Source organism: Nothobranchius furzeri, chromosome 14, assembly GCF_043380555.1.
Source record: "Nothobranchius furzeri strain GRZ-AD chromosome 14, NfurGRZ-RIMD1, whole genome shotgun sequence".
NCBI lineage: Eukaryota > Metazoa > Chordata > Actinopteri > Cyprinodontiformes > Nothobranchiidae > Nothobranchius > Nothobranchius furzeri.
Window position 1 is genome coordinate 49,184,566 of NC_091754.1, and position 15,107 is coordinate 49,199,672.

The 15,107-nt window shown below is 41.1% G+C and overlaps 2 protein-coding genes across 3 annotated transcripts; both read right to left on the reverse strand.

Moving 5' to 3' along the window:
• Positions 1-2,178: 2,178 nt before the first annotated feature.
• chst10 (carbohydrate sulfotransferase 10) lies at positions 2,179-5,097 on the reverse strand. Of its 2 annotated transcripts, XM_015952646.3 has the most exons (6): positions 4,963-5,097; positions 4,527-4,676; positions 3,936-4,042; positions 3,633-3,858; positions 3,080-3,185; positions 2,179-2,963 (listed from the first exon to the last, which is right to left on the reverse strand). In XM_015952646.3, exons 2-6 carry the CDS (start codon positions 4,618-4,620, stop codon positions 2,411-2,413), a joined length of 1,086 nt encoding a protein of 361 aa, XP_015808132.1. In that variant the 5' UTR covers positions 4,621-4,676; positions 4,963-5,097; the 3' UTR covers positions 2,179-2,410. The 2 variants fall into 2 exon arrangements, with proteins under 2 accessions (XP_015808132.1, XP_015808133.1); XM_015952647.3 differs by lacking the exons at positions 4,527-4,676; positions 4,963-5,097 and adding an exon at positions 4,122-4,301.
• Positions 5,098-11,234: 6,137 nt separating this feature from the next.
• Positions 11,235-14,955, reverse strand: rpl31 (ribosomal protein L31). The gene is made up of 5 exons (XM_015952645.3): positions 14,869-14,955; positions 14,262-14,365; positions 12,059-12,184; positions 11,391-11,503; positions 11,235-11,306 (listed from the first exon to the last, which is right to left on the reverse strand). The coding sequence occupies exons 2-5, from the start codon at positions 14,363-14,365 to the stop codon at positions 11,275-11,277; spliced, it is 375 nt and encodes a 124-aa protein (XP_015808131.1). The 5' UTR covers positions 14,869-14,955; the 3' UTR covers positions 11,235-11,274.
• Positions 14,956-15,107: the final 152 nt, after the last annotated feature.

Consider the following 15,107-nt stretch of genomic DNA (forward strand, 5'->3'; position numbering starts at 1 on the left):
GTCCTTAGGTGTGTGTGTGTGTGTGCATGATTGTTTGTCCTGTGTGTCTCTGTGTTGCCCTGCGATGGACTGGCTCTCTGTCCAGGGTGTACCCCGCCTACTTGCCCGTTTACTGCTGGAGATGGCCCTGCGTGGACAAAGCGGGGTCAGAAGATGGATGGAGAGTTCTCAGAAATGTTTTGATTCTACACAGTGTTCTCCAACTGGTCTATTGCCATTACGTTATATACACAACTTACTTTTCTGTTTGTATTTTAGTAGTAATTGTAGTGTTGTAGATCTGTTGTTTTAATCAAATCTGTTTTCTTTCCACATATTTGTACAAGTTGAACCAATGCAAAGCCCTGCAAAAACTTACATATGTTTGCTTCCTGAACCCTCACCTGCTGAATCTGATCTGAGCTTGTTTCAACACTCTCCATTTTTTCATCCAGTGATTGTGCTTGCTGTTAGAGTATACCAAAGTTGGTTTCATATTTACTGTAAGGTTATGTCTGATTTTCTGTTGATGTGAAGTTCACCTCTGCATTCTCAGCTGCCTGTTCCAGCGTGTCTTCATTTTCCTCTGTCGCATGCTGTTCCTGATAGAAAATGGGCAATAAAATAAACATTACAACTTGTGTGATTTAATTTTGTTTTTATTTTGCTAATGCAGCATAGACTGACTTAATTAGTTTTGGTTTTGTTGGAAAAGTTTAGGTTCTTTGGGTGTCCATTAGTTGGTATCCAAAAAGGAGACTCTCCTGAAGCGCTGAACTTGTGTTGTTTACTTGAAGAAAGCTTTTGACTTTAAAGTGTGTCGGTTCTATGTGGTTAGAAAATATAAATAACTTCAGCTAGGCCAATAAGTCAAAAAGAAAAAAAAAATAATATTCTGTAGAAATAACTTAACGGTTTAAAAGATACCCTGAAACAAATTGGTCAGTCATATGGGACAAAAATCTGAATTTTTTTTTTTTCAAATATATAATAAAACAAAACGCTCTAAGACACATGTGACTCTAGGGGGTGCTGATTCCTACTGAACAAACGTGCTATTTTTGTATCAATGCCATCAAAATCCGATTTAAGGTTAACAGTTTTGCAAGGCTATGGAAGGGCTGGTTAAGGTAATGTAAGGGGCTTAGGGTCACTTTTACACCCCAAAACTTTATTCTGAGACATTCATTTACACACTTCAACCTAAAATTTTATCCCTCTTAATACTTTTTAATTATGGATGGGTCATTTTACATAATAGGACCATTTGCTAGATGGGGACCTAGTTGGAATTAGTTAAACAGCACCACTCAGTGACAGGTGCAACACCTGGATGTTAGGCTACTGCAACCTCCTTTCAGAACCATCCACTTGAGCAGGTCGGGAGTATATCACAGGGCTGTGCTGTCGTGTTTATGTATTGTAAGTTGAAATCTTCTGAAAAACGATGAAAAGCAAGACATTTCATCAATCTTTGAAATCTTCGCAGATGTCCCTAATAGCACGAAAAGCAAAAATGTCACGGAAAAAGAGGTTTGGTCACCTAGCATAAACTGCATGGTTTTTAACTGTTATTGCTGCTAGCTAACTGTTACCAGTAGATGAGAGAAACATTGCCCTCTTTCATTTACTGCTAAGCAAGTCAATATCAAATGATAAAACTGGATATCTTACAGCACATTTTTTCTTGCCGAAATCTGTAAGGAAACAAAAGAGGAACCAAAGAAAGTTTTGGTTGTTGAAAAAAACCATCAAAACAAAGAAAAGTTGCACTGTTTTGCAAGATAAAATAATTTTAAATAAATCCTATTTGTGGTGAATGAACGGCAACAGAAGAAAATCCAGTTTTTACAGAAGTCGTTAACATTTATTTTATTTGTCTTTAGGTGTAACAGCCATCTTGTCCCCAAGTTATTATAAATAGCAACATTTAATATATAAACGTTATGACAATTTACAACAAACACTTCTGGTAGAAAATCACCTCTTTCCATCAATAGCATCTTCAGTTTTTTTAATAACGGAAGAACCAGAAGCTACAGTCGGCGTTTCGCAGCTGCAGCCGAGACCGACGTTCCTTTAGTGAGTCAAAAAAACATGAAACGCTAATTTAGTTTCTAAATCATACCCATGGACAATGTTTAATTCATACTGTAACAGGTGGTCCATTCAGTGCAATATGATAGCTACACCAGACAAGATCATGGGCCTGGTTCCTAGAATAATAGAGGACGCCTCTGAGATGAACAGAATAAATACAGGAGGGTAAATATTGAGTATTTTCCTTCAGCATCAGTAAGAAAAGTACAAAAAAAGTGCAGAAGTGTGACCTACTACATAGCAGTCATTCAGATCTGTCAGATTCAGACAAAAACGCCACTAACCCACATGCTTCATGTGAAAATACGCTTTCATATCGTTGTGAAATATTCTAACCGAGCAGAAAGTCTGGGTTTGGGTAGCCAAACATGAGGAAGTCGCCCTGGTAACGTGTGAGGAGGCGCCTGACGTCCCGCCTGCTGATGCCAGAGAAGTAGTGCTCCACCTTGGTCCTGTTGTAGCGCGTTATTCCCAGAGGAATGGACGGATACGACACTAGTTGGTCAATCCCTGCGGCTTTGAGGATGTAGGGGGCATCCTGCTCTAAAGTCTCGTGGTGTCCCACCGCGCTATAGTGGATCTCGCACGGCGCGCACAGCTCAGCGTAAGTCACCCAGTGGATGATGTGCTCGCCGAACTGCCGGTCCATGTGTTGGCGACCTTCTGCGTCACCGAGGTAACGCACAAAGTCCTCAAAGTGTAGCCCGGAGGCCGAGAGGTTGCTTTCTCTGTGGCTCTTGCGATATTTGCGGACGATAGCTGGAGCAATGTCGTGCTTGTACCACGGTTCGAAGCGAGGGTTCTTCACAAACTTGTCCTTGAAGGCAGAGATGAGCCGCTCAAAGGGGTCTCGCACGATGAAAAACTTAAAGTAGGAGTTTAATCTGTTCAGGCACACAGCAAGAGATAACGAGTCAACGGTCTCTAGCAACACCCCTCACAACAGGCGACATCAAGGCGTCGCCTTTGGAGGCGTCCACAAGAACAACACTGCACCAACCTGCGAGTTACTTCCTGTGGAGTAAACGAGGAGAGGCGCGGCAGGCCGTTATTCTCATGGTTATGGACGAGGTTCTCCGGGATCTCCTCCACGCTGGCGAAAGCTCCTGTCAGCAGCAACATGCCGGATTTCACTTTAAACACCAACATGAATTCATAAATGTTGGTTTGTTTTTAAAGGTGCAGTATGTAAGAAGTTAGAGAGAATCTCGCAGCAAGAAAATCCCAAAAGAGTTTAATGTTTCAGTCATTTTGGACAGAAGGTTATACTGAAACACGTTTCATATCCAGCTGCTGGATCGTCTGTTTGTCTCCTTATAAAACAAAAGGATGACATAACTACTGTTTACCATCAGAGAGTGTGGGGGTGCCGTGTCTCCTGAGAGCTAATACTGCTGCGCCCACAACTGTGATTTGATGACGGCTAGCAAAAAGCTCCAGTTGTTTAAAAGTGGTTACAGTAACCACATTTTACTACAGGATGTCATTTTTACTTCATTTCTACATAATGCACCTTTAAACAAAAACAGGTAAAAGATTTGCCACATGCTCACCATTAAGCACAATGAGAACCTTCTTCCACTGCGTGTTGCCCACTTTAGGCGTTTGGCAGAATAAGATCTTGTGCTTGTCGCACACAAAAATACGATCCAGGACAAACTTGTTTATAGAAACATGAGTTAAATTCCTCAGGCTGCTGTTTTTACACACAGCTGACAACAAATCCAGTCGCTTATCAGCAACGGCCTGCCAGTCTGATGCTGTGGGAACCATCAAGGCCTTGGAGAAACACACACACACTCATTAACACTCAGAAACTCCTGTTAGGATAAAGCACCTATGAGGCAGACGGCTACCTGATGCGATGGAGCCGAAGCTCGTTTTTCTTGGCTTAAAGCTGGAATTTGCTTCACCGCTTTGGTGACCAACATTGTCGAACCCTGACCCAATCTTTCTCCATAATCTATGAACACATGAAGCAAACGTTTGCATGAATCAAAACAAGGTTCTCAACTTATTGTGCCTTCTTAAAATAAACTTACACAAAGGACTTGACTCCCAGTCTGGAAGCAAGCATGATGAACGCATCTGTGGTGTTTCCAGTTAATTATCTAGACCAGGGGTGGGCAATCGTGGTCCTCGAGGGCCGCTTTCCAGCATGTTTTAGTTGTTTGCCTGCTCCAACACACCTAACTCCTGGATAAATCACCTGTTCAGCAGCTCATCGGGCTCTGCAGCAGCCTGTTAATCACCAGCAGATTCAAACCAGGCATGTTTATGCAGAGAAACAACTAAACCTGCTAGAAAGTAGCCCTCGAGGACCAGGATTGCCCACCCCGATCCAGACTTTAAAATCTAAAGCAAACGCATTTCAACAGCACATCTAGCCATAACCCTTAGTCACTTTAACTGGTTATTAATGCTAAAAGCAGCACTGGTTTTGTTACCTTCTACACTTCTGAGGCTCATGAACTTGGTCACAAACACCAGGATGAGGAGGACCCAGCCGCAAGCCCCGAGCAGCAGCCAGTGGTGGCGCATGGTTTCAGCGTCAGTGGTCCATGTGTGTCCATGGAAACCCTGAGTAAAGCTCGCACCTGGACAGGTAATCAAACATCAAAGCATCACCTTATCTACACGACAGGGGGTTATAAAACTCTCAAAGCGGGTCAACAATAAGCACTCAAATCCTTCCGTTCATTTCAAACGCAATAAACGTAAATTCAAATGAAGCTGATTTGAATATTATCTCGGCAGTGAGATTTATCGATTAGCTAGCCACGCCTGTGCCTCCATTAAGAACAGATGAATCAGTTAATCTCGATGAGGCTCATGATAATCTAACAAATCTGGTAATAAAACAATGTGTGTTTTTTATCTTACCGTGTTAATGAATAAAGCTACTTCACAGCTGAGCAAACTGCGGAGTAAAACGCTGAAAATCGAAACGCGTCCACTATTTACAACATCCGACTGTTCAATAAAAAAGTAGCGCCCTCTGGCGGCAGCGCCTTGCTAACAGTACAGCGGACCTCACTTCCGGCTGAACCCCGGAAATTAGTGTTTCTGATCGTTTTTTTTTTTATTAAAGTCAACTTCATTACATTCAGATAAGATGATGTAGCGTCCATAAATGGTCAGTTTTCACCAATATGTTTGACCAACATCAACTGCAGAACAAATCCACTATCTGGATGGATTTTCTCTCCTGTCTCCTAAAGTCCAGACTCTGCTGGTTACACAAGATAACTCCCAAGGTCTTCAATCTTTCCTCTTATCTCAGACTGCTGGATTGCACACTCTCATGAAAGAAGAACTTTTACAACTCATAAGTTAAATAATCATTAAATAAACATATGGTTGATATGATATGAATATTATCATCACAATGATCCATTTACATAATTTGATCAGTACTGTTTGATTTAACAAGTTATTCACTATCTGCACTCATACACAATGTTCATAAGATATAAATTATGGTTAACGTCACATCACATAACGTTTAAAGATTCTTTACCCACAGAACAAGAACATTTTGTATCTGACGAAGGTGTGGTTCTGAGGGATGTTTGGTAAACGTAATCAAACACGCCAGAATCATTACATGGTGGTAATAAAACAGAATTTACTTCCCGATTAACTCAGATTCTAGCTGACGCCTCGATTCGGCCAAATCGGGAAAGAAGCCTTTTTGAAACATCTCTTTGACCTTAAGTCAAAACCTTGCCACGACGCTGCAAGTGATTACATACAACAGCTCTTTTCAGAGCTACTGCAACTCTCAGACATCCATCTTGGACATCTAATCTGCAGACCTGGGTTGTATCCCATGGCCGGGGAAGCTTGAACTCAGAGGAAGCTACTAATCTCTGAGGATCGTGGCCTTGACGTCCGGTGGCCTCACCACTCTGACTACAAACTTTCGGACCGCCGGGAACAACTCATACAAGGGTATGGTAGACCTTCAAACTGGTGTCTGATGTTGTTTTATTAATAACCAACTTCTAGTTTGCAGCAGACCAAATTCTTTCACACCCAGAACTCAGTTTCTTCCAGATTCAAGGTTCTGATAAACATCACACACCATTCCATCATCGTACATCACATTCCATCCACTTATATCCATCCATCACATAAAGGTGTTCATAGCTTGTCATGTATATAATTAGTCTAGAAAATTAAGTTTATTTTAATTATATCCTTGACTCTGTCTGAATTAATTCGAAGTGTGTTCATAGTCCCTGAATAAGCGAAGAATCCTAAATTCTTCTGGTTAAACATTCAAAGATCAGTCAGGGTGATATCCTATATTTATATAGAATCATCACATCTTACTGATCATAATTTAACCCCAAATCTCACATTGTAAACCCTTACAATGATAGAATATAACAATAGAGATAATAATTAAAAACAACATTAAAAATAAATGAATAAAAGAAGGAATATAGTAAATAAGGGAGAGACTAACAAAAAAATAAGTATATTTGTAATTTTTACACCATTTCAAATTTTACAAATAGCTAGAGGTTTTCCATCAGTTTGAGATCTTCTACCATGTTGAAGAGTTTCACAGCAGTTTTTTCCCCTCATATTTCAGTGATGAAAAGAAGAGGCACAATTCTTTGTGAAAAGCAACAAAGTTTGGTCTAGATTTTAAGAATCTGTTTTTACGTATAAAAAGTTGATTGTCAAATCATGTTTGAAGTTGTTGTAATGTCCAGCAATGGTCAGTTTTTAGGTACTGTTTGACCATTCAACATCTGGACAAAAAGGAGACACGAGACTGCATGTGTTCCCTTTAAATTGGCCTGCCTTCATCCCATCAGCTGGAGCTCAGAGCCTCTCTGCAGCTCTGAACACATGATAACGAATTGCCAACAATAATGTTCTCTCCTCAAGACCCAATCTTCCCTTATCGTCCTACAGGATTCTTCATGCCTCTGAATAAGTGAACACAACACTCACAGCCCGGATCAGTTGCTAAATCAAAGAATGACTTCCTAAATTAAATATGAACTTCTAAAACTTATAAGCTGGATAATGATTAAATAAACGTTTGTTTGTTGCTACTTATAATAATTATAATATAATGAAATGTTTCATTAATCTGTGCTCAATGATTGAAGTTTGAAATGATAAATGACCCGCACTTGTAAAGCTTCTCTCAGAGTAAGGACTCCAAAGCGCTTTACACTACAGTGTATCATTCATCCATTCACACACTGATGGTGATGAGCTACGATGTCGCTACAGCTGCCCTGGGGCGCACTGACAGAGGCGAGGTTCTGAATGAATGTTATGTTATGATTACAGTGACTGAAATATGTTTCAGCATGTTTATATGACAAGGTCATCACCATTTGCACTCACACAAGGACAAAGTAAAGTTAAGTTAAACTCATGACACATAGATAGTCCTTTACCCAGATCAGAGCATCCGGTATCAAGGAAGACGTGTTTCTGAGATTCTTGGTAATATTCCTCAACTTCAACCTCTGGTTGGCTACATAAATCATAACATGAGAACATTAAAACCAAATCACTCTGGTGATTCCTCAGTTCTAGAGAAAGCTTCAGACCGGCCACCTGAAGCTAAACCCACTTTAACCATCAAAGCTGTTGACATGTCGTCAAAACCTTTTTGCACCTGCAAAGCTGATACAGAAACAGTTCCTGCAGAACAAGCTGATATTGTTTAGACTCCTTAAAAGTCCCAGACGTGCGGTTCCATCCATCTGTCGTGACCCGAGACATCTCTGGACTGAAGAGTTGGTGCCACTGTATTCTACAGCCCTTCAGTGCCAGAGGTCATCCGACCTCCCTGACCTTCGGATCCACCAAGAGGGTCTCCGAGAACGGGTGAAGTAGACACACAGATAGCGTCTGATGTGCTTTTGATAATAATCAACTTCATAGCTTAACGCAAACCAAATTCTTGTACATCCAGAACTCAGCTCTCCTAGATACGGAAGTTCTGACTAACACCGCATTCACACATAGGCACCATATACTACATCTAGATTAATCCATCACATTGTTTGTGAATTAAATTTTTACTTTTACAAACCTGACTCTTCCTTGAATCAAAACAAAGTGTTTACAATCCCTGAATAAACAAAGAATCCTAGAATCTTCTGATTAAACACCGTAAAGACCAAGCAGGTTGATATTGTATATTTAGATAGAGTATCACAGCTTATTGATCTTTAGTAGAAGTAATATGTATATTGAGCTCTTAAAGCACTTCCTAAACCCTACATTGTTTGCAATGCAACCATACATAACATTTTCAATTTTCAAATCTGGAATTGGTACATATTTAGCTAACCAGTGATGTACACTCACCTAAAGGATTATTAGGAACAGCTCAACATCTCCTTAATACAATTATCTAATCAACCAATCACATGGCAGTTGCTTCAATGCATTTAGGGGTGTGGTTCTGGTGAGTATTTCACAATCTGCTCAGTTACTGGGATTTTCACCCACAACCATTTCTAGGGTTTACAAAGAATGGTGTGAAAAGGGAAAAACATCCAGTATGCAGCAGTCCTGTGGACGAAAATGCCTTGTTGATGCTAGAGGTCAGAGGAGAATGGGCCGACTGATTCAAGCTGATAGAAGAACAACTTGACTGAAATAACCACTCGTTACAACTGAGGAATGCAGCAAAGCATTTGTGAAGCCACAACACGCACAACCTTGAGGCGGATGGGCTACAAGAGCAGAAGTCCCCACCGGGTACCACTCATCTCCACTACAAACAGGAAAAAGAGGCTACAGTTTGCACCAGCTCACCAAAATTGGACAGTTAGACTGGAAAAATGTTGCCTGGTCTGATGAGTCTTGATTTATGTTGAGACATTCAGATGGTTGAGTCAGAATTTGGCATAAACAGAATGAGAACATGGATCCATCATGCCTTGTGACCACTGCAGGCTGCTGGTGGTGGTGTCATGGTGTGGGGGATGTTTTCTTGGTACACTTTAGGCCCCTTAGTGCCAACTGGGCACCGTTTAAATGCCACGGGCTACCTGAGCGTTGTTTCTGACCATGTCCATCCCTTCATGACCACCATGTACCCATCCTCTGATGCTACTTCCAGCAGGATAATGCCCCATGTCATAAAGCTCCAATCATTTCAAACTGGTTTCTTGAACATGACAATGAGTTCACTGTACTACAGTCACCAGATCTCAACCCGACAGAGCATCTTTGGGATGTGGTGGAACGGGAGCTTCGTGCCCTGGATGTGCATCCCACAAATCTCCTGCAAGATGATGTGGGCCAACATTTCTAAAGAATGCTTTCAGCACCTTGTTGAATCAACGCCACGTAGAATTAAGGCAGTTCTGAAGGTGATGGGGGTCAAACACGGTATTAGTGTGGTGTTCCTAATAATCCTTTAGGTGAGTGTAGATCATCCCAAAAGGCATTCGTGGACATATATTCATAGAATATGTGGTCTGTAGTCAATCTGTTCGTTACAGAATATTCAGCCATTGCAGTCTAAACCAAATCGACTGTGTAGGAATTCAGCAGAAGGATCAGTTCTATTGATCACCTTGAAATGAATCTCTTTCGCTTTTGGTGGAATAGAAAACTTGAAGAATTTTGGAACAAAGGGTGAAGTTCTCTGTTAAATGAATGTCGAATAGCAAAACTGGTCAGTTTAGGTTTGAGTAAATCTCGATTCCTGATTCAAAGTGAGGAGACTTGAGTGTTTGCTTGACTTTTTGTCGACGGGGGGTTATTTGGAAAAGTACGTACATAAACGTGTGCAACACATTTTTAAAATGTGCATTAAATTAGCAAACACTTTGGTTTATAATAGGACCAGCACTTGCTAGCCTTTTCTGTTCTGTGGTGCTTACAGCAGGTTTAGTTTTACAACAACACTGAAGCAGTTTTATGCTAATTTTGCTGCATTATTGGTTAAAAATGTTAACATTTTGTTTTCTTGTCTCGGGGTCTTGTTCACGAGTGAGGGTAGGAGGGATCGGGAGATCGACAGGCGGATTGGTTCGGCGTCTGCAGTGATGCGGACGCTGAGCCGATCTGTCGTGGGGAAGAGGGAGCTGAGCCAGAAAGCCAGGCTCTCGATTTACCGGTCGATCTACGTCATGAGCTTTGGGTAATGACCGAAAGAACGAGATCGCGGATACAAGTGGCCGAAATGAGTTTCCTCCGTAGGGTGGCCGGGCTCAGCCTTAGAGATAGGGTGAGGAGCTCGGACATTCGGGAGGGACTCGGAGTAGAACCGCTGCTCCTCCGGATCGAAAGGAGCCAGTTGAGGTGGTTTGGGCATCTGGTCAGGATGCCTCCTGGACGCCTCCCCGGGGAGGTGTTTCGGGCATGTCCTGCCGGCAGAAGGCCCCCGGGTCGACCCAGGACACGTTGGAGAGGTTACATCTCCAATCTGGTCCGGGAACGCCTTGGGGTCCTGCCGGAGGAGCTGGTGGACAAGGCCGGGGAGAGGACGGCCTGGAGCTCCCTAGTTGGGATGCTGCCCCCGCGACCCGGATAAGCGGAGGAAGACGACGACGAACATTTTGTTTTCATTATTGCATTTGAATGGTAAACAACATGAGTTGCTACACTCTGGCATATTTAGTATTTAATCTGAAAACTGTTTTTCAATGAATTAAGTAACTAGAGGGGATACAGTAACTACAAATAGTACTCTAGTAGAGAAACTTCAAATAGATCAAAAGTTTTAGAACACTTGAAAATTGCCAAAAAATGCTTTTTGGCACAATTGAATCTTAACAGGTTCCAGGTGGTTATAACATGCATCAAAACGAAATGGGAGTGAGAAAACATTTTCTGAGCAACACAATTTATTTAAAACAACTCAAACTGAAACACGAGGTTTCCAGGGTTTGGACCAGCAACCTCCCTGCTGCAAGGCAATGGTGTGATCAACTGCACCATCGTGCAACTCAATATGCCAATGGAGTTAAAGTATTTCAAGATGTACTGAATTTATACAGAAAATGGGACTGTTCACACAAATATCTAACTGCAAGTGTAACTTCAACAGATGTACACCGTCCTTATGTTATTAATAATTTGCACTGATTTAATCCTCACTCTGTGTCAAACATTTTAACACAAGGCCATAAAGAAATAAAGACGAGACAAAAAGCTTCTTATTTTCTTTTTATTCCACTCGCAGAGGGAACAAGTTTAGTTTTCATCAACATTGACGGTCTGCAGACCTGAGGAGGAAAAAGGGAGACAGGAGTTAATCCAATGAAAGTGCGTGATGCTGCAGACGACCAACATCAGAGCCGCATATTAACCTTTGCACGTGGTGACGGGGACGTATGTGACCAGGGTGTACAGTTTGTTGGGGGAATCCTCGTCCTCGTTACGTTTCCTGGACAATCGGACACGCATCCTGTACGGCACGTTCCTGTTCAGGGTTAACAATCATGAATGACGAGCAACGATGAACGGACGCCACAAAATTCTTAACACAGGCGCAACAGGAAGCTAATAAAACCAGTGTTCCTCTCCAGATACTAAAAACAGCAATGCATTCTGGGAGTTCAGTGCTTTGCTCATATCTTGAACCATTTTCTCCTGCCACCAGAAGCATCCCTTTACTAACGACAAATGCAAAAGATCTTCAGCTACTGAAATATAATTTATTGATATTGATGACAACTCAATATTTTCTTTAGGTGGGCACAAAACTCACATCAGACTGATGGTTGAAGCTCTTATGTATTCTAGAAATAAATGAATACTGCCTTAAAAGCAAATGTAACCTTTTATTTATAGTCTCGTGTTTTAGTTGCAACTAGAACACTTAAGCTATAAAACACTTCACACACACTTATTTGGGGGTACAGCCGTCTGCACCATAACATAGTCGTGCAATTCTGATCCAGGCAAAAATGACACGACACACTTGAACTGCTTTCACAATAAATAGTGAACTGTGTATAAATCTGCATCATCTGACCTGATACCCTTGGTCCACACTGCCTTGTTGAGACGAGTGTCGATGCGAACATCAGGAGTCCCCATCTCCTTCATGGCAAACTTGCGGATCGCCTTGATGGCACGAGGAGCCCTTTTCTTGAAACCCCTAGAGAAAACGAAAATCGGTGTGTTTGATCAATCAACACAATTCTCTCAACAAATTTTGTAAGCAGTCCGCCATCACTCCTTTCAACCCCTATACATTCTCGGAGATTGTAGCTTAGCACAAACATAGCATGTTTTCATGGTTTTTAATCAAACCCACTGAAAGACAAAAACTGAGCCAGACGAAATGGCTCAACTAATATTTTCATGTTAGCATGAATATGGCAGACTAATGAACAAGCACAGCTACTGCACATTGACCTGTGTTTCTACAATCATTTTTACACCCACCATGTCCTGAACACAGTGAAAGAAGCTTTGGATCGTGTGTGTGTGTGTGTGTGTGAAGCAAGTTTCCTCTCAAGCAGCTGCAGAGTCACTTTGTTTATCACTGGACGAGTGAATAGCTTCATCAGAGGGTGAACAGTCCTCTTCAGCCAGAGTCAGCATTACCAGACAGAGCTTTGTCAACAACGAACAGACTTGTCAACATTGTAAGTTTCTTCTCTGTAATATATAATAATATGCGCCCTCATCTTGTCTCCCCCTCTCTTTAGTCGGGAGGGTGGTTTTCAAACTCAACACACTCCAAAGATGTCAATAGAAACACCTAAAAGTGTTGCTCTGATTGAAGCTACACATCTCCACTATCTTCTGGTGTAAAGTAATAACACGAGGGATTGAATTGGGCTCATTAAAAGCAATATTGTGACTTTGGCGCTTAAAAGAGTTAATCTTACAGGCCTTCAAATTAGGACTGCAACAACGAATCGATCAAATTCGATGAAGGAATGTGCCGGCAGCGCTTTTGTCACAGATCTGTTGTGTTTGTGCAACTTTCTTTGTGTTGTGCAACCTTTATGCAACAGTCAACGCAAGCAGCTCATCTGATGCGGCATCAGAGCAGACCGAGGCAGATCAGAACAAGAGACACATATATGTCCCACGTATAATTATTGTGTAAGGAAGATGTTTTTATGCTGGCATGCTACGTGCTAATCAGGTGCTGTAGAGGAAAACAGAGAAACCAGGAAAGACACAGAGACAGAAGCAGTCCAAAGTTTGTTATCAAAAGTGCAACGACAAGCAGATTAGCTAATGCTAGCCGATCAAGTGGGTTCCGAAAAACACGATGGTCGTGAAACTAAGAATACCTAAACTCTACAAGCGGAAGAAAAGTCTCCACCATCATCGTCATGTTCATTGGCTGTCTACAGCGCTATGGAGCAGAACCGATACCACTGCAGTCAGGTTGCTGCTTCAAGTCTGCTCTGCCCAACACAGCTGAAGAGATATGGCAAGCCAGTGTAGCATTTAAATCAAAACCGCATCTATCTGGGAAAATAATTTAAACTGGATTATTGTTAACCCATACATAATATTTATGTCACCATTACATTTTAAGCAGTAGAAATTAAATGTTATTAGCATTTCCAGGAACTTAAACTGAACATGTTAATGAATTACATTAAACTTGACTGATCATAGTTTAATTATGGATATATTTAGGTGATATGTTGTTTTGCACCCTAATGCACATTTTACTAATCATGCTCTGTTGTTAAGTAAAGAAAGGAGAAAAATGTTTCCATAGAAATGTTTAAATTTGAATTTTATTTTTATTTCGCTCTGATCAGGTTTTGTTGCACTTAAGTAAAAAATCATATGATTGAGTCTGCTGATGCAGAGCATTGATCTGATACGTCAACAAAGAAAGCGAATAAACAGATCCGTTAATTAACTTTGTTTTGACAACTACTAACAGAGAACAATCATGTTCTGTTGTTAAAAGGAGAGAAAACATGTTTCCCTAGCAATTTTTTAAATTTACCCATTTAATCCAATTAATCGGGTCGAGACCCTAACCAATTCATCGATTATCCAAATAATCGTTTGTTGCAGCCCTACTTCTAATGCTATGGTTCTAATTATTGGCATAATAATTTCTTTATGTTTTGGCCAAGAATTTTCATTTCGAAGTTCATCCCTAGTTGTAATGAACCAGGGTCTGGTTTCCTCACGCAACACTAAAATTTGGCTTGGTAAAATGTGCATCAGAATTCTCCTGCAGAACTCACACTCCATGGATGCGCTTGTGGATATTGATGGTGTACTCTCTAGTCACCACTTCGTTGATGGCTGAACGCCCCTTCTTTTTCTCTCCTTTCTTGGTTGGGGCCATCTGAAAACAAACACACATGAGCTCAACTAAACTCCACCACACGTGGAAGGAAAATTAGGTAGTGGAAATTTGCTGTAAAATAATAAAAAGCATGTTTCCAGTGAACACGAGCATTGTTTAACCCAAGCTTTACGTTAGCCTAAACTAGCTTAAGCTAACATGTTAAAAACAGCCCAACATCTCCCTTATTGGGTTAAAAATAACTCACAATGAAAAACAAGTAACTAAATCTGCCAACAGTGTTGGGCTGAAATAAACACTGCAGCAGTAGCCCTAGCTTTAGGAAACGAGCTCAGGCTAGCCGTACTATCGGAATCGGTCGGCACTGCTCCTCTACATCGTTTTCACTATCAAACTAGACGTTTAAGTGCCTCAGAATCACAAACCACAAACAACAAAGCGTTTGTAAACATGTTCGGATGCATTTTATGGCCAGATGTGGCTTTAATCATAAAGGATGGCAATAGATTATGGAAAATATTCACGCTGAAAAATTAACTCACATTGACTAGTTGCTGAGGCGGAAGTCGGAAGGACGGACTTAGAGGAGAGGATTGTGGGTAAAGGAAATCAGTCCGTTTGAAAATACGTCTACTAAAAACAAAAAGACGAGTAAAGGTTCCGAGGTTATTAAAAAACAAACAAATGAAAAATACTTTCCACGTCCTTCTTTTTAATTTTTTGGAAATATGAAGAGAAATAATGTACGGGATAAAAGCAAATTACTATAGTGTAATACTGT